The sequence below is a fragment of the Xyrauchen texanus genome, chromosome 43 (assembly GCF_025860055.1).
Source record: "Xyrauchen texanus isolate HMW12.3.18 chromosome 43, RBS_HiC_50CHRs, whole genome shotgun sequence".
NCBI lineage: Eukaryota > Metazoa > Chordata > Actinopteri > Cypriniformes > Catostomidae > Xyrauchen > Xyrauchen texanus.
In genome coordinates, this window is record NC_068318.1 from 28497470 (window position 1) to 28525368 (window position 27899).

General features: G+C 38.1%; 1 protein-coding gene across 2 annotated transcripts in view; it reads right to left on the reverse strand.

Annotated features, from left to right (window-relative positions):
- mef2ca (myocyte enhancer factor 2ca) overlaps positions 1–27899 on the reverse strand; it is a 64497-nt gene that overhangs the window by 23977 nt on the left and 12621 nt on the right. For both annotated transcript variants that reach the window (XM_052115950.1, XM_052115951.1), the window contains 2 exons: positions 11846–12043; positions 5953–6156 (listed from right to left, as the gene is read on the reverse strand). In XM_052115950.1, coding sequence (XP_051971910.1) covers positions 5953–6156; positions 11846–11899 — 258 coding nt within the window. In that variant the 5' untranslated portion in view covers positions 11900–12043. The remainder of the gene's footprint in view (positions 1–5952; positions 6157–11845; positions 12044–27899) is intronic.

Consider the following 27899-nt stretch of genomic DNA (forward strand, 5'->3'; position numbering starts at 1 on the left):
AATATAAGCCTTATTTGATCAAATCATTGATCAGAACAGACATTCTCTGTAATGGCAACAAGCTCTGGTTCCTGGCATAATCCTGATGTTGTGACTGCCATAGGATGGTGTTAACACAGCACAGCATATAGTAAACCCAGCAAATCTGATTAGCGATTTTAATCCGTCAATCGTCATCAAGGTTCAGCGCCAAATGGAAGATCGAGAGTTCTTGCCATCATGTGTGCATGCAACCAACACTCTTTCTAACAAATATGCAGGAGAAATGAAATATTTCTAAACATATATTTACCCAAAGATGTAACTATCAGCACACTGGAATGTGGAACAATTACTTTACAACTAATCTTTCAGTACCAAGAACTGAAAGTGAGCTGAAAACAAAACAACATCAGCAACATGAGGTTGAATAAATGATGATCGAATTTTCATTTTCGGGTGAACTATCCCTTTAAGAATGCACCGGCATGCATCTACATGAAAACAAATTATCTAAATTAGGAGAGCCAAAAAACGTTTGAGGCAAATGTACCTGAAACGGAGCCAGTTTATAAAGTAGGTTGCCGATGTTTTCTTCGTTATACATTTGAAATAATATCAATGTGCCAAATGCTGGAGGCATGTTTTCTCAGAGGGGTTTTTTTTTTGTAAATGAAATCTGAGGGGGAAAAGTTGTCACCACCAATACCTTCCAGCACAACACCAAACACTAGAGGTCAACCACCGTGTGCTCAGAGCTTTGCTCAATCTCATTAGCTGGGGATGTAGTCCTTAACAGTGACCTTTGGAAATAATTAACATTTTCCTTCCTCGCACCAATGTCTCTCGGTAGCTGAAGGGAAATCAAAAGGTGTGGGGTCTGAGAAGTACGTGTGTTTGGCAGAAGACATTTGGTTATAGGGCACGCTGTAAGTTTTAGGATTAAAAGGAGCATTTTCAGATTACACTAATCAAGGAAATGGGATTATCCCAGCTCCTTACTGGCTTGGCAGGGTGTCCATGAGATTTGCCTTGTGAAGACGCAATGTTTCTCCACTCATGAGGCAAGCCATGCTGTTTTCCCCAAAGCAGTGACACCTATTACAATTTACACTGTAATATTGATTTCTTCATGTTTTTTAATTAAACATCATTTTAAAGGTGCTAATTGACCCTTCACATTAAAAGTGTTACTGACCAATCCTAAGGCAACTGTTACTTTCCGCCATTGAGTGTTTATGGGAGTCATGTGTGTTTGGCTAATTTTGAGCGGAATTTTATCCCAAAATTTGAAGAAACAAACTAAACAAAACACTCGGCCAATTATAATAGTGACACGAGGTTCCCAAAGAGAGGATACACACTGTAATTTTTCCCCTTTTTTAATCTTTGAATAGATAAGTGAGAGGAGCATACTTTGGATTAAAATAAGGAACAGGTATAAAATCATCAAGGCCACCTAAAATTGCACTGAGGTTAATTATATATAATAACTTAACAATGATTCATTACTGTATTGATTCAGGTCATTGTAAAGGCACTCGTAAATGGATTTCACAGCACCATATTAAGTGTGTTGTAGACGAGTTATGAGCAGTTCTGTTCACTTCTGCTAATGTTATAAGTAGGGCTGTCAATTTAACGCGTTAATTCAGTGCGATTAATTTTATTAAAAATAACGTGTTAAAAAAATTAACGCAATTAATCGCAATGCCCCCGGATTGTAAATGCAAGCTTGCAGTACCACCTGTTTACTCCAGTAAGTTAAATTTCAGCTGTGTGGCAACGCACAGTTTATACAGTGAAGAAAACAACCAGACAGCACAAAACAGACATTCGCTACGTTCTTGTGTTCAAAACATTTTATAGAGCGCAAATTTGAACTAAAGGATCTCAAGATGTGTTCTACTATATTTAACTTGACATAGTGACCTAAACATTTTCTGTTTATGACGCAACACACCCGAGACACTTCACAAGCATGTCTGATGCAGGTGTAGATTGAAGGGTCCTTAAACAAGCCCTCATAATAAATCTCCAACTGATTGACAAATTCACTTGTGAAATGGATTGCTGTGAACTGTGTGCCAATGATTGACTTATGATCAATAATATGGTAGTAATCAATACATTGTGTTCTAAAGCCGATTTTTGTATTGTCTTATCAATGATGAACTCTTCTGCCATAAGAATGTAATGCATTTTAATTATCTGAATGATATAATTTTTATATATTTAAAGATAACTATGTATAATTATTTCATCATTATATTTTGAATTATTGTTATATGAGGGGTTTTCTCAGCAAATATTTGTATATGCAATTAAATGCGATTAATCACGATTATACATTTTTATTATTTTTTATAAAAAAACTGTATCCATTGACAGCCCTAATTATAAGGTGTGTAAATGCTTTTTTATTTTCAAGTCACTGTAATCATCATTTGCCTCAATTCTGATTCATAGTCTCCACAGTTTTTTTAAACACATTACGGTGTATTTAACAAAAAACGTAAGAATAATATCCATTTATATTTATATTGCTTTATTTTTATTCTTGTTCATATAGTTAGAGACTGTGTGAACGCACCTACAACACCACAACAAATTCCTTGTATGTGTAAAAAGCGTACTTGGCAATAAAGCTTTTTCTGATTCTGATTCTGATTCAGTTTATGAGAATATTTTGGATAAAACCGCGCTGTTCTTCCATTCAATCTTCCATTCATTCATATGGGAAGATCCGCAAATCTTGCCAGAGTGAGCAACAGTAACCAAGGGGGACGGAGCTAAGCAAAGAATACTATTTTTGACACATATGTTTAAAATGTTATACACTCACACGAAAAAACTCTAGTCATATAAATCTTTAAGAAAAAGCTGCTTTATTCTATATGGTGCTGGACACACATTCATGAGCACCGCCATGTTGAGATCACATGATCAGCTGAATATTACTCGCTTTTATCTCAACAATCCACTGTCGTTGGATGGTTTCACTTGTTGAATAAATTAATCATGGCTGACTGCGAATAGCACATTTTCACAGTGACATCGGTGAGCCTGGTTTCATGAACATTAAGTGATCGTGGTAACATTTTTGCAAATCGAAATTACGTGCTTCATTACACGTTTGGCTGCAGTTTGCTAGTGAAATATCTAGCGGGGGTTGCCAAAAGTGAGTTAAATGGTGTCATAATCAGACAAGGTTTTTAAGGGGAATCTTAGATGGAGCTGTTAATGAGTCAAATGTACGTCCCTAACAGTGGCGGCCCGTGCATTAAAATTCTAGGCCTTCATTGTGATTCATGCCATTAAGAAAACACAGTTTCACAATGAATAAGACGCCCTATGCCTTTGGGCATCATACATTATGTCGCAGTTAACTAATAAAACCAATTGACATTTTATAAACACGTCCACGCACGAAAGCCAGAACTTGAAATTACATTTAATGCTCAAGCAAGCCTAATTTTACCTGCAGCATGACTGTTTGTGAAATGAACGTCTCCTGAATAGACATTAAAAAATCATAATTTTTCATATGAATCTACCAAGGAGATCTAGAATACCTGGAAAAATCTATCTAATAATATTTGCAATTTAAATTTTGCTTGCAATAAATATGGTTTCGTCAGGGTACACGGTTATGCTGCGTTCCATTCAAATTGGATGAAGGATATTCCTACTTGATATCTCCAACCATAAATGCATCCCATTCCCCAATATTCAGAACTGCAATGCTCCTGTTAGCTTAGCATGGGTTTGACTTCAAGATGCAATCCATTGCACTTTTCCTAGTAGGAAGTTGTAAAGCCTGACTTTACAAGTTGAATGCAACGCATCACTTCTTTTCAAAACTTGATCCAACACTGAATGCTCCAGCAGCCTAATTTTACACTTAGAAAACTCCTGATGTTGCTATAACAATGAAAAAAGCACTTACCAATTTACTTGAAGTGAAAATAAGCCCTCCTTTCATGATTATTAAATTAAGCAATCACAGGGTCATGCAGAACATCTCGTGTTTTTAAATCCATAAGGATCTCTTTCTCAACGGCAATCCCAGCAGTGATGACAGTAGACTCGTCAGCAAGATCTCGCACTCTTCGCTTTCAAATGACTTCACTTAAAGTGTGATTGCATCACTCAAGTCCAGCTAGAAGGTCTCAACTGCGACATACTAAAGATCACACCCACCAAGTACAAATAAATCAATCTGATTGGCTGATGAATCTGTTGAGGGATCCCGTGGAAATTCTGAACACCTGAGGGGGTGGAGCTCAAACTCCAGCTAACGAGCTTGGTGGGGATGACCTGCCTGCAGACGAGGCTTAGGTGCCCCCCAGGGAAAGGGGGGCACCTAAGCCTCGTCTTAGGCAGGTCATGTGGGGGTGTACATCATGCCGGGGGCTCCCCGGCCTGAGAGAATGAGGGAGGGATGTGACAAGGCGGAGGACAGGGCCGGGTTGTGATTCTGCCCACCCGGTCCCTTATCAGGCTAATTAATCCTCCGAGAGGGATAAAAGCCGACTGCGGATGGCGGTGCGTGAGAGATAGATTGTTTACGGGCAGCTGACCGCATGTTTTTGTTTGTGAACCCGAAGTCCAACACTTTATGAGGTGGGCTTACGCAGAAGCTATTCACATTGGATAAGTGTGTAAATGTCGGTGGGCCTGTAATCCAACAGTTAAAATGTGCTGTTTTTATAAAGCTACATTATAGTAAAAGTGTTTTGATATCATAATATAGCATTGTGTGAGTAACAGTGCAAATAATAAGTGTTAATAAATAATCAGCTGTTGTGATTTGTGTGAAAGTGAATAAAACGCACAGTTGTTGTAGTGCCTCTAGTGTTAAAACGTAGAAAGCGGCACGTGAAAGTCACTTTGCCAAAATGTAGTTATAGTAACGTTGATTCAATCAGACTATGTTGACATCGTTAACTGCGAACTTCTGTAGATATCAAGGCAACATAAACAGGGATTTTACTTAGTGCACCTTTGATATAACTTTAAATCTCAGTGCCTCAGTGACCTCAATGTCATGCTCGCAATACGTCAACATTGCAATTCAACTGTTGCTAAGACTGAATAGTAAAATTTCAATAATAGAGTTAAAATTTGCAGCTTGTTTCTGAATGTGCAAGTGAAGTGAGTTGCAAAACCAGTTCATGCTTCAGTGCACAAAGATAAAGAGATCTTTCAGCACAATTAAGTACTCATAAACGCCCCTTTTCAGCAACCTCTATACAGTTATTCCTCATCTTTATTGCATGTTTGTCTTCATCGGTAACTGAAGAGAGTTAGTTTGTGTGGCACCACCAGGCCTCTACGCAAGACAATCGACGTCTCTTGGTGCCTGTACTGGAAAAGGGATTTTCCAGGGGAAATATTTTTTCTCACAGTTCCCATCGGGAGCGGCATGGCCCTTCATGCATGTGGTGGGAACCTTCCAGTTCTCTCATCCCTGTGAGAGCCTGTTGCTTTGGTGGCGATTTCAGCTAAGGAAGCTGGTCTTAAATTTGACAGAAAAATCAAGAAGCCTTACACTTGCCCTGTGACCCTTTTCAAGAATTATCGTGTTACAAAAGGTGGCAGCGATGCGCTAGCAAGATTTTAAGTATCTTGTGCACACCACCTGGTTTAGACAACGGCACCTGCTTTGTCCTCTTATGCTTATTGCGTAACAACGTTCTGACGATTTACAGTAAGCCTCCATCCCTGTCCTTTAGCTTGCCTTGAGCTGTTTTTAAAGACCACAATGCCACGTGCCAAACGTCTGTTGCAAGGACTATTACAACAGGCTCCCAAACAAATCACTGTGAAACACAGGCAAAACAGGTCAAACTTTCTTGATCTGAGCGGGATGCATTTGATTAGATGTTCTCACATTTTAAAAACCCCTACATTAATCCAGATCTCTGGCAAAGAGAGTCATCCCAAAACAGTTGGAAAAGGAACTCTCACCTCCACAATGTCCGAATTCGTCCGACTCTCGTGGGGCTCGTTGTATTCTGTATATTTGAGCAGAACTTTGTCCATGTCGGTGCTGGCATACTGGAAAAGTTTGTTCGTGCTGTTGAAGATGATGAGGGCAATCTCACAGTCACATAGAACGCTCAGCTCGTAGGCCTTCTTCATTAGTCCAAACTTCCTCTTTGTAAACGTAACCTGTGGAAAAAAGAACAACAAAGGGTTTACTTCGATTTGGATTTGATGAATTACCTGTCATTGAATGGCATAGACAAGATGTAATACTGATTTGGTAAATTACTGATATGTTCTTAGGGCTTAGGCCCTAGGTTGTAGATTTGTTGGCAACCCATCTGACAAGACCAGCATGTTTTGGACTTTTTATCCTCTAGTAAGGCACGTCACCCCAGGTTACTTCTCTGAGGCCTTTACAATTAGAGTGCAGCAGGTCAGGTTTGACACATGGTGACCGAAAATGTATTAGCAATACAGTAGATTCCATTTTTGTCAAACTATTAAGCATTTTTTCCACTTTAATTGATACAACATTGAAGAGATGAGAATGAAAGATGGAGAGAAGAGGGGGTGATCAAAAATTGGCAAGATGATTCAAAAACACATCACCCACTTGAGCTCAATGGCACCATCTTACACCGATTGTGCTTAATAAGCTGACTATTGCAAGACTTTTGGACATTTAACCATGTACTGGATATCAATTATAGACATCTATAATTGAGTTTCAAATGTTAATTCTTGACATCAGCAATGGAATTACTGCTAGGGAAAATACTAGGGAAATGTTTAATTTCAGTAATTCAGTTTGTATTAGTGAAAATGTAAATTTTCTCACATTACTGTCATTACTCACAGAAATATCTAGTTTTGTTATAAAAATGGAATTAGTAAAAGCCGTCATTTTTTATATCTAGTACTGAATTTTATAACTATTTGTTATTCACTCCTATTAAAAATGATGGCAAGTGCACTTGACATTTATTCATTCACAGGATATAAATTATAGATATATAAAACTAAATTTTCACTAGTTAAAATGCAAATGCTTGATATGTGAATTGGAATAACTACTAGTGAAAGTGCTAATTGTTGATATTAGGAATAACATTTGCAGAAACACACATTCTTGATATCAAAATTGGTATTTCAACTAATTAAAACTGTGATTCTTGATATCTGTAATTGCAATTACACATCAGCAATTTACTAATTACTAGCAAAAACTATATTTCTTTATATCAATAATTACAATGTTACTAGTGCAAATGTCCATTATTGATATCAACAATTGAATTACAACTAGCGAAACTGCAAAATGACCGAGATCCTATTTTTTTACTGCCAACCTAATTAATGACACAATGAATACAATTTAGCATTTCATTAGTAATTCTATTGCTGATATCAAAAAATTTACATTTTAATAAGTAAAAATGGTATAGTATTTAGTAGATATCTATAATTAATATCCTGCAAATTATAAAATGTCAAAAAAGCATAAACTGGTCAACACAGAAAGATTTTTGCTCATTACCCCGATTTCACATTGCAAGTAAACACATTTACTGCCGTTCTTACTGGCAATGTGCGTAAGTGTTGTCAAAAGCAGAGACTAATCAGATGATTTGAAGTCTCATGTAAACATTGTTTTCTTCCATTGTCAGATATGTGAATCAGCTAATTTTTGGTGTGTATTGGTGTGCATGTAAACACTCATGTGTCAGAGTAGCCTTAATGTGCTAACTGCTACGCTAACATCTAAGCCATAGTTTTAACACAGCAATTTTTTTGTGGTTGTAGACTGATACACTGAAATACTAACAGATGTCACGTGAATCACTTCAGTTGTGTTCTAAATTCATTTTAAATTATTTTCATTAGCATGGCTTGAACAAACAGCCTCATCAAAAGGAAACTTAGCAAACACAGTGTACATGATACCGTCTGTCCAAAACAAAATAGTTTGACAGGGTTCTCTGGTTAGGGAGCTATCAGTGCTTGGCGTGCCATACTAAATTTAGACTGGGGAGTTCAAGGTGAAATTCTGCCCAGCACGCTACTGAAATTGACAGCCCCTGGGTGGCAGGGTTCATAGGATGGCTTTAGCTAATGATGACCCAGCATCACCTACTGTAGGCACGCCAGCAGCAGAGAGCACATTCAATTTGGAAAGGACAATTTCACAAAGACACCATTTAAACCCCAACAGAACAAAGTCTACATCTGTGATGTGATGGCAATGAAATTCAGAGAAGAATAGCCGTTTGGTTGGTATAAAACACTAAACAATCTTAATCGTCTGCTTATATAAATATTCAAACACTGGATGATTCCATTCAAAAACCTAAATGGAAAAGACTGCAGACTATGATATCTTGGCAAATCTCCTTTCTAGGACAAACAAATGTGATATATAATATTTTTGTATTTCCTTCAGGAGTGCATTCTTTGTAAAAGCATGTCAATGTGCAGAACACGTGTGTCTGAAGACAGTATTCCATAGTGTAAGTCTTGTGTTTGTGAGTTCATGATCCCTGTGCGTGAGCTCGGACATCATGCGCTCTGTCACAAACAAACTCCAGCAGGGCGATCTTCTCACTCCTTCTGCTCTGCACGCCGATGCTCTCACCTCCACATGATTTAGATTATGTTCACACACACACATGAACTGGGAACGACAGATGTCTTACACATGCTCACTGAAACACGCCTACACACACACATACATACACATGAAGAAAGCACCTTTCAAACGCTACATGCATTCAGCGCCACACATGACGCTTTCTTCACCCTGGCATTTACCATCCATGTCTGAGTCATACAGACAAGTTTTTCTACATGCTTTCTGATTCTGAGTTTTTCTGTGAGGTATCTAAGAAGCTACAGCTAACTTTAGACAAGCGTGCTAAAAAGGATGTGAAGTTATTTCACAATTTTGCAGTAAGTTGCCACAAATTACTCATCCTCATGTTGTTCCAAACACGTATTGCTGTCTTCCGCGGAACTATAAACGAGAAATTTAGCAGGATGTTCACGCTGCTCTTTTCCATGCAATGAAATCATGCAGTCAAGCACCAAAAAGCATATTAAAAGCACCATAAAAAATAGTCCACATCGTCTTCAAAGTCTTTTGAAGCCGTACGATAGCTTTGTGTGAGAAACAGATCAAAATATAAATCATTATTCAATAAATCTGCGAGTAAATTACAGTATTTCAATTTTTGAGGTGAACTTTCCCTTTAAGACATCTAACAAACAGCATATCAACGGAGTGCTTCACCAACACGACACAGGAAAGGGTGGGAGGTGTGGGGGGGGGTAATCATGCCACCGCACTGGGAGCCAGGAAGCACATTTGACTGCATTTCCTGTGAAAACAGGAAGGGTTCAATGGTTTCCCCTCCACAATGGCTTTGCCTTGGCTTCTGGACCGATGCTGGTCATTGCGGGCGGTTGGAGACAGGTGGGGCTAACGTAAATGACAGGCAATCATTTAACTTGTGCCCTCAGCAGTTGTCCACTTCAACACTAAGGCATTGTTCAGAACCAAAGGACACTACGTAAAGCAGCAATCTGCACACTTCAACTTTCTTCTGAGCACTCTACTAATGATAAATGCAGTCAGATAGATAAAGATACATACAGTCTTGTTTAGTCAAGGACACAAATAGGTTCGTCGATGGTTCTTTTCAGCAAAGTGTTTTCTTGATGTCACATTATAAATGGTTCCCACTAGAGGTCTGCTACCCGAACTGGAGCCAACAGGACCTGACAAAACAGCAAGTCACTCACAGACAAGTTAGGGGCTGTTCACACTGGATATGATTTTGCGTGCATATGCGCTGTTTTTCTTTTGGTTTTCTTTAGTTTTTCTATGTAAACACACTACACAGACATCTTTGACCATTGTGCTGCATCTCACACAAACTTACATTTTTAAAAATGCATCTTGAGACACCTGCGTTCTTTTTCAATCACTGTGCTGCATCTAGCTTTTCCATGACTTTTCTAGGCTGGGAAAATGCAAATAAAAAATTTGGGAAATATTGGTTCTTCAGATCACTGTGTTGATTTCTCAATTATGTGAAGCACCAGTAATTACATCGTTTTTTACAGAACTTTAAACATTTTCCAAAAATAAATTTTATGCATCAAGTACCCTGTATAATTTACAACATTAGCTGAGATAGAATTTATTTAATATATAATCAAAATGGATCTTATAAATCAAATAAATATAAAATATATAACATTTGAAGACATCAGAGGCATTTCTTAGGGAAACATGGCATATATTAGCTATATTTATTTGTTTTTTTAGGAGCAGCAGGACTGGTATGACCTGCAGCTCTCAGCATGATAAAAAATCATGATTTCACATTTGCCCCTTACCCACATTTAGCTGCTTAATTTTGTCTAACATTTCTGCACAACACAGGCCAATTTCTTTATCTATATTTTTATGTGGTAAGGACATTCACAAAAATCTGCCAGAAAACTTTTTAAAAGACTTAAACAGAAGAAGAAAAATTTTAATTTTATGCAAAGTTGGTGAATGAAATAACACATACAAATGTCACGCAAAAGGCCAAGATGTCACCGACCCCTGATCTCTCCCCAATAAAGAAAGACACCTCAGCAAAGTGAAACATTGGCTTGATCAGGAAGTTGAGAGGTTAATGTGTTTCATAAGTGCTGTCAGATGTGGTTTGAGAAGTCAGGGATCCTGCCTGTCTAATTGCCCGGGTGAGTAATAGTTTGGAACAGCTAGTTGTGGTGACTGACACACCCGCTGGCGGAGACACGGTTTCCTATGCTCCGTTACAACTGAGACTCTCTGGATCAAATCCGCTGATGCATGGACAATGCATCTATATCCTAATTTTAAAAGTATTAAAAACAGCAATTATGATGATTTAGGATAATCGTATTTCACGTACACCCAGAGAAACATGCAACACATGGGTAAAACATTTTTTGACACTGTTGAGAAAATTATTTTTTCTCAAAGTTATGTTGAGCTGTTGGTTAGTAATTTTTTCAATGTCAAAAATACTTTCCTAACCCTGTTTAAAGACCCCATGAAAATGTGAGCTTTTGTCTTGTGTTGACGTATTAGCTGCTGAAACAGGAAGTTTGGGTGGGACATATGGAACTGCTCTTCCCAATAGGCTGCAATAATAGGGGAATAGGGGAAGGGGCACATTTTCTGGAAAAGACTGAATTTGAAAGCAAATTTTAACAACTTTTAGTTAGTACGCTAACATAATCATGGCTTCAAAGCAAATAGACATGGACATAAAAGCCACAAAACAAGACTATATGCAGAGACAACCATTCATATGTAGATTTTCTCACAATTTGAAAAAACTGTGGATCTGTACTGCTATCAAAACATTGCTCTGTTTGTTTGAGCATCATGACCAGCCTGATTCAGCTAAATTGGCTCAACCAATAGCGTGAGATTGGGGGCGGGACTATCTGTTTGTTCAAACAATAAATAGCAAATGGGGGAAGTTTTCAGGAAACCTGTTCAAAAACATTTTGATTTAAATGCAATTCCGTTTGAAATTACGCAATTCAAATGTACAGAAGTATTAAAAACTGCTATTATGTGCATTTAGTATAGTCATATTTCAAATACACCTACAAACACACAACATACATGGGCAAAACTAAAAGCAGCCAGTTTAAACTGAGAATCCGGCTTGTGAGTGTCTTGTGACGCTGTGATGCATGCTACTGTATCTGCGTGTGAGTGTGAGTGCTAAAGACTCTTGTTTAAATGATTACCGCTGTATGATTGCATTTCTGTGAAATGATGGCCACGACTGCATTTTTTCCTTCTAGATAAAATCTCTTTTACCTGTCTGTTGCGTTCGTCCATTATCCGCGCAATCTGAATCTTTTTCCTTCCCATTATTTCGGTTTGGGATTCCTTCCTATTCCAAAAGCACTCTCCGCTTGTCTTCCTTCCTATCACTCTCTCACTCTGTCTCCGATCCTCAATGCAGTCTTTCCTCTGTGCTCTTTCCTCTTATTTCAAAGACTTCGACATCCGTTCCTGAACAGACAAGACAGAGAGAGATACAGATTTTATCAGACAAACGTGTGATATCACTCAGTGCAGGGATGTGGGAAGAAAACAGATGTGTTTCAGTGAACAGTTTACTTAAAAAGGAACTTTTGGAAAAGGGAATTGATTTATCATTTATATAAATATTTATAAATATTGATGTTTTCTAGTAATTTTTTTCTAGTCTTATTCTCAACTGTCTACTCATTTGGAATTAAAAAAAAATAATAATGATTTATTAAAAAAAATTGTTCAGAAGAAAATGGAAATGTCTTGTTTTAAGCATAACTCTAACAAAATTAAGTGATGTTTATGCTTTAAAAAATTGCCAATGATGTTAGAAATATAAGCTTAATTCAACAAATATTCTCTGGAAACAAGTCTTAACATATTTAGCCATTTTTCGTCTCATCGCTAAATGGGGGCTTCTGGAAAACACAACTGATTTCTAAAACATTTGTTCAAAAGACAAATGTCTTTGTTTTAAGCATTAATGTTTATGCTTAAAACATGAAAGAAATTTGCCAATGATTTAAGATAAATCAACTTACAAGCCTTAAAGTGTCTTGATATTTTGATTCTCCAGTCATTTCAGATTTTTCAAAACATTTTAAGAATTTAAGTTTTACCAGAAAACTTTAAAATTGCCGATAGGGTGTTCTGGATTGTTGCTAAAAGCCCCAAGTCAAAAGAGCTAATCACCACCAAGTGTCTCTGATATTCTGGTTGCAATACATGGCTGTGATATTTTTTGACCATTTTATCATTCATCAGGTCCAATTGCTTCAAAAAGTCATAATGCAGCAAGCTGTATAATTTAAGGTATCATCAATAAATAGTTCAGGTTTAATACTAATGGTTAACGATTTTGAAAAACCACTAACCCTCAGCATAAGCAATCATGATAAAGAAGACCAGAGCAACATGCACAAGAGGAAATTCAACTCAAGGGCAACCCGCAATGCACTCAGGAGAGTAAAGTTCAAATGTTCACACTCAGAGCGAAAGGAAGGATCCGTAGAGAAAACCAACAGCAGACATCTTCTAGGGTCAACTGCTTTTCTTTGCTTCTGGTTCGACGTGGTCAACAACTTGCCAATGCGCGCATCAACATGTGACCTTTTGACTATCTTTCAAGTTGACTGATAAAAGCAAGAGTGATGTGAAGAGTTTACGAGGAGAGATGGAAAAAAACAGGTGAGACATCAGAGGAGGAAGTTACAGAAATGTTATTATGACAGCTTTTCATTTGAATTTGAAAGGCATATCAAATCATAAAAGCATTGGCAATTTCAGCTTGGCTTTGACTATGACAAGCAAGAGTATGACGATATAAATGGAAAGTTACAGTAAACCCAAGCATGTAAGGAGGAAATAGAGTTTACAGTTCCTTTCACGATTTATCACGTTCATAGCATTATTTACTCTCTTAATACACGATCCTGGTCTTATTGTGCACGATTCACTGGTGCACATTCTCCCAAGGGAGACATTTTTTTTATATTTTTGCTCCAATAACTTGCTCCGATTTACCTATAGGCAAGCAATATGTCAACCAACAGCCAAGTAGCTATTTAGGCATTGTTTTAGCAAACTAGCCTTGAAGTCATCCTGTTTCACTCTGAAATACATTCATTACAGAGGTCAAATAGGCTGCAAGTGCTGTTTATGTTGACTTTAAATGGATCCACTTACTGTATAATTTGTATAAAAACACAAATGCAATGAATATCTCATAAATGCAATGAAGATCAATCAAGATCCATGTTACCTCTACCTCGTGCACCTGTGTACAGCTTGGAGAGTCTCCCAAAGAGCAATACCTTACATAACTTTAAGCTGTTCAGGACATGTAATCCATTAAAGCCGGACTCAGAGAGCTCCCAATGATGTCCAGATCACCAACTCCAACTAACTGATCAGTCTGATGTGTAGCAGCTTCGTTTCAGGATTAGCCATTCGAGCAGAAGTTATTAAATCTTCCACATAATGTGGGGTGGATACATTGTGTCTTGTTTGTCCATTAAAGTCTAAGGAGCTGTCACACCACGAGAGATCAGAAGTTCAACTAAAATCATTAAAATTCAATAAGGCGCTTGCATTCAACTAAACCTGCAATGAACACTTTCACAAAACATTTACAGTACACAAGATGGATAATTATATATCTTTAGTTATTATAAACTTTAAAGTCTAATATTTAATCAGAACAATATCAATACTGAAAATGTATATTTATTATAAAAAAAAATACTGAATGAATAAAATAAACAATAATAGAATAAATAAATTAATAAATATAAATATACGCTGATCAGCCACAACATTAAAACCACCTGCCTAATATTGTGAAGGTCCCCCTCGTGCTGCCAAAACAGCGCCAACCCGCATCTCATAATAGCAATCTGAGATGATGTTCTTCTCACCAGAATTGTACAGAGTGGTTATGTGAGTTACCGTAGACTTTGTCAGTTCGAACCAGTTTGGCCATTCTCTGTTGACCTCTGACATCAACAAGGCATTTCCATCCACAGAACTGCTGCTCACTGGATGTTTTTTGTTTTTGGCACCATTCAAAGTAAATTCTAGAGACTTTTAAGTGTGAAAATCCCAGGAGATCAGCAGTTACAGAAATACTCAAACCAGCCCATCTGGGAATTCCATATGGAATTTGCAAGCACGATATATTATTATGTGAATTTTCTAAATATTGCGTGGCCTAGGTTACTAATCTAAAAGTGCAGAGAGACATATAGCCCACCTTTCTGTATTCCCCAATGTGAATAGAGAAGATTGTTATTGTCTTTTCATTTCCACAATGAATATTTGCTTATGGTACCTCATTATTACTGTAGGCTACCCCCGCACTCGCATTCACTCTCAACATCTGTAATGTTTTGTATTTGTGATCAGGCTGTCTTATTATAGGCCTATTTAATAAAACCTGTCTTTCTTTTTATATGTTAGCTTATGTTTATGATGGAGTGGTATTGGAGCGATGGAAATGCTGATGTCCTGAATTTCAGAAGAAAAAGAAAAATGCTCCTCCGGGGCAGGTAAATCTCGCCGTTTCGCTTCTATTCCGCAACACTCCCGTAACGTGAGTCATGTTCACTGATCGGGACGATTGGGACCACAGTCAGCTACGATGTGTATCATACAATCTGACATAATTTTGCACAGTGTGCCATGGCAATATCAATGCATTCATATCGTACAGCCTGACAAGCAACAATCTTTAAGCACTGTAAAAATCCTACAGTGTATAGCGGGCTTTACTCAGAATGGTGCCAAAAACAACCAGTGAGCAGCAGTTCTGTGGTTGAAATGTCTTGTTGATGAGAGAGGTGAACAGAGAATGGCCAGACTAGTATGATCTGACAAAGTCTACAGTAACTCAGATAACCACTCTGTATAATTGTTGAGAAGAATATCGATTGCCGCTATTTTGGCGGCACGAGGGGGACCTACACAATATTAGGCAGGTGGTTTAAATGTTGTGGCTGATCGGTGTATGTAAAGCAATAAATATATATTTAATCATTATAATTAATTTTTTTTACATGGATTATATACATTTATCGTAATAATTATTAATATATAGTTATAGTTTGAAAACATAGTAGTTAAGTTTGAAACGTGACATTGAAAGAGAGAATACTAGGTAAATTGGGAAAACTCCTTGATATGATCTTCTCCATATTAGTCAATGATGAGAATTAATCAGAACAATATCAATATAAACATTTGATTTATTCTTGTATTATTATTATTTATAATAAGAAAATATTGAATTAATAAAATGATTTATACAATAATAATGAATAATAATAATTAAATAGAATATCTGACTTTATTCATATATACTAATTAAAAACAAGAATTGGATTTTTAATTATTCTTATTTAATTTACCTCCAAAATAATTACTCTTAATGTTTATCAACATATTGTCTGTCCCTAGTCTTTCATGAAACAGAGAAACCACTTTCGGTAAACCCCACAGGAACTGGACATGCTGAGGCAAAATGGCTTAGAGGTCAGAGTTGTGAGAGTGTTTGCCCATGTGACAGAGATATAAAGACTGAGAGACACAAGCTGCTGTGTTACTTGAGCAGGAGGGGGTGAAAGCCTCGTGCTAAGAAACCAGGAACAGAGATCTCCAGAGAGTAATGTGCAACATTAAGTCACTTTGTTAATCTGCCTCTCTGTGTCTCCTGAGGGTAAGAGGAGCAGACAGATATCTCCTCACCCTGTGAAGAGTGGCATGGTGCCACCGATATACAGCGGGGCTGAGATAACACTTAGATATGATCGAGACAGTCTCCTGAGCGGCCATTAGACCCCAGACAACTTCCATAGAACGGTGGAAAAAACAACTTAAACCAGTTGAAACTGGTTTGCTGGTCTTGGCTGGCCTCCCAACCTGGTTTGGCTGGTCTGATATGCTGGATTAAGGAGCATTTTTAATTATGAGCAGTAGTAACAGTGGTGCTTGACTTAGTCCTGCAAAAAGGCCAAAATAAACAAAAGAAAATCCTCAAACTGGCATTAAAAGCAGGCTCTGGTGTAACTCTGTGAATGTCAGTTAACACAGTTGAGATTTGAGCCAGCACAACTTCATTATCACCATCTCTCAGGGCATCTGAAACGCTGAAGACGTGCCAGGCAGCAGAGGAACTTGTCAGAGCAAGTCAGAGCACATCCACAGAGCTGCTGGCAGACCCAGAGAGGTGTCAGACGCCTGACTCTGACTCAAAGGAGGAAGTGGCTCTTCGTAAACAACACAGCAGCACACAAAGATGGACATAATGACAGGAAGTCTTGGCAGATGATCTCATGGAAGGAAGTGACATCACAGATTGAAAACAATAAAAGATGTCTCTTCCCATAAATTGCTCCTCAATTTTGAAAATGGGAAGTAACAACAAATCTTGTCGTTCTGAAGGGCTTGTTGAGCTTTCCTGTAATAAAATGACAGTTCTACTGTCACTGTCAAACCATCATAAAATCATCATGTATTTCAGATTTCAGCTGCACGAGACAGTATATTACAATACGAATGCAACGTGTGTTGACATGTCAAAAATAATACCACTATAGACTACCCTTAGAAAAGTTTGGAAACACGAAGACATTTTTGTACTTGAAAGAGATTGATGTGCACCTCGGATGTGTTAAATTAATCCAAAACACAACCTGAAACAGTATTGTTGGAAATGATTACTGTTTGAAATAACTGTTTTCATCTAATGTCACGTTATCCTTAAAGGAATATTTCGGGTTTAGTGCAAGTTAGGCTCAATTGACAGCACTTGTGGCATAATGTTGATTGCCACAAAGATTAGTTTAGACTTGTTCCACCTCCTCTTAAAAAAAACAAAAAAGCAAATATCTTGGTTACAGTGAGGCACTTATAATTGTTTTGAATGGAGCCAATCCATACATGTTGAAATCCTCACTGTTTCTAAAGTATAGCCACTATATGTACACAATATGCGTGTTAACATGATTTTAGTGTTTTCTGTGTAAAGTTAAATCCAATTTTACAACTTCATTGCCATGACGATGTAACACTGATGATAAACTAGAATTTCATCCACCTAGAACAGTAGTCCGCCATGAAAACAATGATTTAAATAACTTACAGCTCAAATAATACACAGACAAAGTAATGTAATTGCTTTTATAAAATTATAATCTTCACATTTCTGCCTTTAAACCCTCCAACTGGACCCATTAACTTCCATTGCAAGTATCTCACTGTAACCTCGACCTTTGCTATTTTAATAAGTAATAAATAAATTAGGAACGAGTCGCATTTATGTGGTAATCAACATTATAAAAGAAAATACTGGCGATCAAGCTTAACTTGTGGAATATTTCTTTAAGAAATAGTGGTAATGTGCTAATTTGGTACTTAATGAAGTATGGATACAGTGTATTTTTTTCAGTTGCTGAAGTATTGAGTGCACTTGCACTTCTTGCAAGTCCCTTTACCCTTGCAAGTACATTTTTGGTTTAAAAAATGTCCAAAAAGAAACACATCTCTCAAGAAATTAATCGATCTGTAGTTCTTATGAGAGATAAAAGCTATTCCGTGCACTTAGGGCTTGACATTAATACCCGCCAATTGGCGGGTGGCTGCTGCCAAAGCAAATGTAATTTTATTCATCTTGCATTCAACGCCTTATAAGGTCTAAATATGTGCGTCTCAGGGGACGAATGAAGCATGCTTTCGCACAGATCTCTGGGACAGCACGGGTGAAACTTGCGTGATTCAGTCGGGCTTCACTTTATATTGCGGTGGCCGGCAGAGACCAGAAACTGACCAATTTCAATTCTACTGAGAATCTTCTAATATAAAGCACCTGGAAGAAGTCAAACCTCTCAAGCGGGCTTGACAGCCCTGGCAACATGATCACACGGGAGGTCGGAGTATTGTTTACGATAGTTCAAGTACGGTAGAGCTCCACTCCCAATCGTCCATCGTTAAAAGATTGTAATCTTGTTCAGACACCCACGCAAACTCATTTCTGAATGACAACGATTCTGCAATGTATATTAACGTTCCTGGTCATGCCTTTGGAAGGCGGTCAAATTTAAATGTGAAATTCACTTCAAGGTTTGGTTTTAAATGTTGATCTATTAAACTTTATATGGCATATACAAAACACTGCGCTCCTGCACGAGAAGCTAAATAAACTAAAACACAACGTCAAAGATGTAGTAGTCAGCATCAATACTCGCTGAGCTACCCAGTCCCACTGAAGGTGATTTTTTTTAAATAACAGTGTTTAATTGCATATTTGTTTACCAGTTACATTTGGTAAAAATTGGGATTACTAGCAGGATCATTTTTATACACTCACCTAAAGGATTATTAGGAACACCATACTAATACTGTGTTTGACCCCCTTTCGCCTTCAGAACTGCCTTAATTCTACGTGGCATTGATTCAACAAGGTGCTGAAAGCATTCTTTAGAAATGTTGGCCCATATTGATAGGATAGCATCTTGCAGTTGATGGAGATTTGTGGGATGCACATCCAGGGCACGAAGCTCCCGTTCCACCACATCCCAAAGATGCTCTATTGGGTTGAGATCTGGTGACTGTGGGGGCCATCTTAGTACAGTGAACTCATTTTCATGTTCAAGAAACCAATTTGAAATGATTCGAGCTTTGTGACATGGTGCATTATCCTGCTGGAAGTAGCCATCAGAGGATGGGTACATGGTGGCCATAAAGGGATGGACATGGTCAGAAACAATGCTCAGGTAGGCCGTGGCATTTAAACGATGCCCAATTGGCACTAAGGGGCCTAAAGTGTGCCAATAAAACATCCCCCACACCATTACACCACCACCACCAGCCTGCACAGTGGTAACAAGGCATGATGGATCCATGTTCTCATTCTGTTTACGCCAAATTCTGACTCTACCATCTGAATGTCTCAACAGAAATCGAGACTCATCAAACCAAGCAACATTTTTCCAGTTTTCAACTGTCCAATTTTGGTGAGCTCTTGCAAATTGTAGCCTCTTTTTCCTATTTGTAGTGGAGATGAGTGGTACCCGGTGGGGTCTTCTGCTGTTGTAGCCCATCCGCCTCAAGGTTGTGCATGTTGTGGCTTCACAAATGCTTTGCTGCATACCTCGGTTGTAACGAGTGGTTATTTCAGGCAAAGTTGCTCTTCTATCAGCTTGAATCAGTCGGCCCATTCTCCTCTGACCTCTAGCATCAACAAGGCATTTTCGCCCACAGGACTGCCGCATACTGGATGTTTTTCCCTTTTCACACCATTCTTTGTAAACCCTACAAATGGTTGTGCGTGAAAATCCCAGTAACTGAGCAGATTGTGAAATACTCAGACTGGCCCGTCTGGCACCAACAACCATGCCACGCTCAAAATTGCTTAAATCACCTTTCTTTCCCATTCTGACATTCAGTTTGGAGTTCAGGAGATTGTCTTGACCAGGACCACACCCCTAAATGCATTGAAGCAACTGCCATGTGAAACTGAACAGGTGTTCCTAATAATCCTTTAGGTGAGTGTATATATATATATATATATATATATATATATATATATATATATATATATATATATATATATATGTGTGTGTGTGTGACACTCTTGTTCTACCCGCTCCGTACGGATTCGAACCTAGATCTCCGGCGTGGGAGGCGGGTGCTCTAACAAGGAGGCTAAAGTGCACCTCTTGAGGTCAGGAAAGTGAGGTTTACACACTGCACAGCTATCTACCAACTGGCTTCCGTTACACTCACCCCCCCTAAACCTCACTCCCATCTGGGTCACGGCACCAATGTGACGCTCTTGTTCTACCCGCTCCGTACGGGACTCAAACCTAGGTCTCCAGCGTTGGAGGCGGGTGCTCTAACAAGGAGGCTAAATGCTACAGCCTCTAGCATCAGTCGCTAGCTGGCTCCCGTTACATATATATATATATATATATAAAAGATCCTTCTGACATAAAATGATAAAGACCGCTGCTTGCTTAAGTACAGAACACAGATATGATCAGATGCGTGCTCGAGATCTTTTCTGGTTCTCTCTCGTGAATCTGGTGCCACTTACAGTCGGAATACATTACTGACCTTGAGTAATCTAATGGAATATGTTACAAATTACATTTTACAGCTCCTATTCTGTAATCTGTAGTGGAATACATTTTAAAAGTAACCCTCCCAACCTTGCCTATCAGATATGTTTGCATCAGTTCAAGTTTGATTGCTTACCCTTGTAGGTTTAGGTTGGGTGGTAGACTTTATAAAACAGGCATTTCTCTTCACTGTATTAATGCCTGTACATCTGAAAACAACTCGCTTCACGTCGTGCTTTCGGCGCCCCTGCGCGGACAGTACAACCAGAAAATCTAGCTCACGTGCCTATTTGCCCAACAACAATTCCCACTTTGGCCACTGGGGGCAGTGTTATGAATTTCGGTACGTATAGAGCGATTTTAGCTAAAGACAAGTCAACCTACTCTTTCCGATCTCACTGTGAGATCAGTCTGGCCCTGGTACAGCACTGACGAGGTAGAGACAACAGTGTGCCATGCATCAACATCAAAAACAAGGTTTTTAAAATACACATCATAATCATCATCCAAACTAAATGTTTTTATTGCAGTAACACTAACTGGTAACTGGTATAGATGCATATTAAATCGATAAGGGCAAATCCTTAAGACTTAATTTGTATTAGGACTAATTATTCTGTCATCATTCACTCACCTTTATCTTGAATCAAACTCGTAGGACTGTCTTCCATTAATGGAGACAAAGATTCATGTATTGTTCCATTTATGGAAAAAGGTGCATTAAAAGTGAATGGTGATTGAGTTTAATCTACCTAAAATCTCCTTTTGTCCTCCATGGAATTATTAACGGTGAATGTTGTACTTAAAGATTTCTAAACGTGTTTAGGCTATTTGTTTTTCATAACAAATAATAGTTTATTTTATAGAAAGATTATCTACATTACCCTACCCACAGTAATGTGGAGCAATCCGTGGCCTGACCCGTGGTTATGACCTTATTATTACAAATGCCACAGAAAAATAACAAAAGAACAATGGTAAACTTTCATGAAGGCAAGTACAATTTAGAATGATTAAAGGAGTTAAAAGGGCTTAAAATCTCGACTTCCATGGACAAATGGACAAATTATTTACAAAGCTTTCCTCCTGTTCTATCTTACACCTGTTCTGACTGGTCATATTTGCTGTCAGATACTGCAAGAGATGACTGTCCTGCTGAACTCATCCTCATTCAAATAAAATGTCCAAACAAATGCATGCAAATACAGTCTTCAGTTACTTTTATCACTTTTTGCGGAGTGGGGATGTTGGCTATTGAAAATGCTGAGTGGCTAGTCACTTTGGAATACCTCTTGTCACAGTGGCCGGTGAGCCAAAAAGTTAATGTCAAGCACTACTGTCTTGAAAGAAGAATTCAAAATAGATCTATGCAGGACTGAGAGGGAAGTGGATGGGCCAGATGCACAACAACAAGATTAAAGTATCTAGTTTGTAAAACAGATTCCACACAGGTCCTATAAACAGGCAGCTTCAATGACCAGTACATACCAAACACCGGTTTCATTTGCAACAGTGATGAGAAGACTCTGAGACCACTAACTAATAACTTTTAGCTTATAATATAAAGAATTACAGTCATAAAATGGACCAAACCTACATGATATGACCAAACAACTGCATGCTGACAATCCAGCAGGCTTCCAAAAATATTCAAAATGTTTAAGAACAAAATTCTGCCAGCTTCTCCCCTTGCTGTAGCTTATGGAGAGGCTCCTACATCTCTGTGGTGTCTATCCAGGGAGTGTGCTGTGGCTCAGAGCTGTGCCAGCCATGAGACTGTATCAATCAGTGCCGGAATGGGGACAAGTGACTCCGCCCCACCCTTACGGCTCACCTCGAAACTTCCCAAGGACAAAGAGGAGACAGCGTCAGTCTCTCAATGAGAGCACACGAGCGGTTGAGGTTAGTCGTACCACGGAACGAGACCAGCTCCCAGACGCCCCCTACATTCCCATACCCTGAACCCATGGTTCCTCAAGATGCACTGTGAAGAGCCGTGGGCCATGCGAGCCTAGTCTGATGCTGTCTTCTTAGTGCAAGATTAGAGAGCTTTGAATTTGGTTTAGTGCATTAAATGGGTCAGAAACATAGTGCATAGCCTTCGATACCTCAAACTAGGCAAGCTGCACAGTCCAACATTAACCTAGTGCTAAATGTGAGCAAAAATGGGCTAAATATGGTGAGTTACTCACAAACTGCAATATTACATGGGTGAAATTTAAAAATGATCTGACCCCCTTGATGATGTAAGTGATGCATGGGATTCAAATCAAAACTGTCTTCAAGAAAACATTTGTCAACAACTTTTACCTCAGTGTAAAATGCACCATCAGAGGCTTATCTAGGATGGCTAAAGATTTTTTTCTCTCAGGTACTCCACATGGCATCACATATGTGGAATATTCCTCACATTAGGACACCAAAACAAGAATAATGTTAGAAAACAAAAAATATATATATTTTTCAGCGTTTTTGTGACATGTACGGTTTCACTGAGAGACTAGCTTGTACTGTAGATGCTAGCTAATATATGATAGAAAAAATACAGCTAAATGTTCCAACTGTCATGGGGATGAAAATATTTATCAAAAGGCTATCTGAAATTATAATCAATGGCTTTCTGAAATTATGTCCCAGTTCTTAGCAGGATTTCAGTGACCTAATTACGAAAGCTAAGCTAGCAATGTCTGTCAGCAGCAATCAAGCGATTGCCAATAATACGCTAATATTCTGGCAAATACCTCTCAGAACTATGACAGCAAGAGCATGAGGAATTTTGGCACATTGCTCAATAAGTAGTTGTGCTCATTTGCATGGCTTCCTCTCACTGTATATGTGTGTCACACAGCTGCATTCTGTCAATGTGTGTGCGGTGTTTGCGCTACACCGCTAACCGATACCCACTGCCAACTGAAACTCTGTAGCTGTCCGTCGCCACATGCTAAGATATCACTTCTCTTTTCGGTTTCATTATTTGATATGTAGTGAAACCGTGGCTTTAAAGAGAGCTGTGATCAATATGTGTATAGTCTAAATCTGTTTCCATTAGCTAGTTAATAAATACAAATTTTACAAATGCTAGATGTTTATGTATATAAACAATATAAACTTTAAAAGTAAACTTATTATCTAATGGTTATGAACAATTTTCACTGTTAAAAAATACTTCCTCCTATCCCAGCTTAAAGGAATAGTTCTGCAAAAGAAAGAAAGTCATACACATCTGGCATGGAATGAGGGTGAGTAAATGGGGGTGAATTATCCCTTTAAATACATAAACACTGTGGATCTATTTCAACTAATTTTGATTTCCAACCAATGGTAGATGGGGGGAGTGTTCCAAAAACCCTGATAACCGTCATTTTTTACAATTCTGTTGGTGACATCAGAAAACGCAAACCTCAATTTTAACCAGCCTTAAATTTATTTTTTATTTTTTATTTTTTACCTGATCTATCCCTTAAAAATTACTTTCATTTGTGTAACCAGCCAGATTCTTTCAGCCACTGTAAATGAACAGTTATATATACATGTAAAAATACTTAATATACTGTATAAATTATATATTTAATAGGGATGCACCGATCCGATACCTGGATCGGTATTGGCTCCGACAGAGAAACTTTTCCTTGAGTAATCATGCTAAATTGCTCATTTGGTACTAGAAAATCACTTGCCATTATATCAAACACTGCTGAAAGCTATTTGGTTCGTTAAATGAAGCTTAACTTTGTCTTTGTGTTTGTTTTTTTAGTTGCCACAGTATGCAATAGACTGGCATGTCTTAAGGTCAATTTTAGGTCAAAAATGTTAACAACAAAAAACAGCTTTCACTATAAACTCATCAGTCAATCATTGTTAGAGGAATGAAAGCTATAAATTGCCAAAAAAAACTGAAGATTCATACAAAGGTGTACACTACAGTCTTCAAAGTCAAAGAACAACTGGCTCTAACAAGGACAGAAAGAGATGTGGAAGACCAGATGTACAACTAAACAAGAGTTTAGTTTGAGAAATAGACGCCTCACATGTCCTCAGCTGACAGCTTCATTGAATTCTACCCGCACAACATCAGTTTCATGTACAACAGTAAAAAGAAGACTCAGGGGTGCAGGACTTATGGGTAGAATTGCAAAGAAAAAGCCACTTTTGAAACAGAAAATCAAAAAGAAAAAGTTAGAGTGGGCAAAGAAACACAGACATTGGACAACAGATATTTGGAAAAGAGTGTTATTGATCTTAACCCCATTGAGCTTTTGTGGGATCAGCTCGACTGTACGGTGTGTGAGAAGTGCCCAACAAGACACATCTATGGCAAGTGCTACAGGAAGTGTGGGGGGAAATTTGAGTATCTGGACAAACTGACAGCGAGAATGTCAAGGATCTGCAAAGCTGTCATTGCTGCACATGGAAGATTTTTTTTTTATGTTTTTTGTTTAAGTTCATTTACAAAAGCACATTTTTAGAAATTTTTTTAAAATTTTTATAACTGCGTTTTACAGTGTACAATAAAAAAAATGATATAAAGAATTAAAAAAAAAATTATTTGTTGTATCTCAATATGAATATAATCATAACAATGACTCTATATATAATGAGAATTCTTTATATAATGTCTGATGTAATCTTGTATGGCTTGTGACGCCAAGGCAGATTGTATCTCATTTGTCAAAAGTACAGTAAAAACATACTTGCCCTACCATTTGCAATTCCTGGCTTAAAGTTGGACTTATGATTGATACCCTTAAGTGTTTTTGTCAAGTTGCCTGACGTGAAGAAAAGATTTTGCCAGTTGGTTGGCTCTGACATCAAAACAAGAAATATGGTGAAGCCACTGGCAGCGTGTACGGGATGCTGGGCAGACTGCGCTCTTGCACAGTAGGTAAGCGACTTAAAGAAAACAGGTGGAGATTGGTGATTGATAGATACATTTATCACTGAACTATCATTATTTTCCACAACAACCATCGAAATCTCACTAAAGCATTTGAAATGTTACAAGAAAATTGCAAGAGTGTTTCATTTGTTTCAGTAGATCTTTTTATTTCATAAAAATGAAATGCATGTCTGCATCATAAGAACTGGATTTGATCTCGCTGTGACTTTCTGGATGTCTGGGTCAGTGGGGATTTCTTTAAGACTGCAAGGGAAGCTCAGCTTCCCCTATAATGTCAAAAAAATAATGGTCAAATATGTACTATTGTGTAAACCATTTATTGACTAAAAATGCATTAGAACACGTTCATCTCGAAGACGAGTTCGTTCAGAATCAGCTACATTACATATAGCAGGTCGGCTGACTCGATTTACTTCTCATACATTCCCGTAGCGTCAGTGCATTTCCCTGTTGAAGCTGAGCGTCCATTGACTTCAATGGGGCTGCTCTGAACAGTTTTTTCAGTGCTCGAAAATAGACGGTCATTGGATAAATGCTGCGATTATGTCCCGCCCACGGACGCTCAGCGTCTCTGGAGTGAATGAGGAGTGGGCTGGCCCGGACTCCGGGCTTCCGCGTGATGATTGGAGGATCTGTCGAAAGACTGCATCTCGTTTTGATTGACAGCGAATCTGTACTATAAGAAGTCACTGAAGCTATTTCGCGCTCAGTCCCATCGCGGATTTCTCAAGTGTAGTCGAAAGACAAACTGCTGCAACCTATTTCTTTATATATGTTTGGTGAAATTGCTAGTCAATTTGCATAATACATTTCACACAATTATACACCACATTCCTTGTTTCAGTTTTACCAAGTTTAATATATTTTGTTTTAGAGCGTTCGTTCATTCGTTCGTTCATACAGTAGGCTAGGCTAGCGTCCTACGGGTGAAACTGCGCACGATGGCAGACGGTGCTAATATTGTCGACCTGATTTTGGCGAAGCCATTTGAAAGTCTTCCTTACGAGGAAAAAATTAGAATTAAACAGCAGGGCAGATCAACACCTAAGATTGATTTAGTGCAAAAAAATAGGGTAAATAAGTTTATAATGTAGGCCGAAAATGAGCTTCCCCTCTTTGAAAGACCAGCAGCCGCCACTGGTCTGGGTGTGGGTGTTTACAGCAGCGTGGGAAACATGTTGTGGGGGGAAATGACGTTGAAGCTCAGGAGCATTGTAAACCAAACCAGGATGACGGCAGGGTCTACTCCTCCCTCAAACTCCCCCATGCAGACTTCCTCTTCCAAATATACAGCGTGTGTAAACTGAGCAGAACCAAAAATAAAATTCTGAACTTTTTACCTCAAACAACAAAAGCAGAGGCTGAACTTGTCGCTCATCACAACTGAAGCAATGTTGTTTACATTGCGAGAGTCAAAATCAGAGGGATGTATTTTTTTGTGTGACTTCAAATATTAACAGTAATGTTTTAATCAATTTATAACCCCTCGAAACAGAGCATGTTATATGACTTTAAATAGATAAAAGAGGTATAAGTCCCTTCTACACCTTAATTTTGTAAGTAATCCGTCATTGTGGGAAATTAGCGGAAAGATTCTGACCCTAGTATTTCAAAGCACAAACTGACGTGATGCTCACAATTTATGTTGCCATGGTCAGGCCTGAAAAAACAAACAGCAAACAGCATGTCACTCAAACACAGATAGAGCTACAATCAAACTTGGATTGCATCTCTGTAATTTTAAAGATTGAGAACATTTTAAACCAACAAGGTTTTTGACCACACTGTGTGCTATATTGTTCTGCTGTGAGTCACGCTTAACAATGCCCTGGTTTAGTGACTACCTTCACAATATAGTCTGGCTTAAAGCTCCTTTTAGCTTTTCTAAAAAAATTACTACATAATAAAAATCTTAAGGGCACATTTTTTATTAAAATTGTATTTTATTAAGCAAATTCACTGTGCCATCCTTTTGCTAGTAGATATAGTCCCTGACATGCACACTAAGATTAATCTATTGTTGCTGCAAAGTGATAAAATAGATAGGTTTTGCTTTGCCGCCGTTACAATATTGTGTTGTTCATCATGACTGGAACACGTATTTCACCAATTCAACCCGGTCTCATGACAATTTGTAATAATAGTATGAGATGGTATAACCAAGAGAAGTACAAAAACATGCAACTTTTACTCCATCTTGACAAGCCATAATAATCGTACGAGATGGCAAAATCGTGAGAAATACAAAAACATACAACTTTTACTCCCATCATGACAAATCGTAATAACAATAGTACAATAGTATTATAATAGTGGCGTAGTG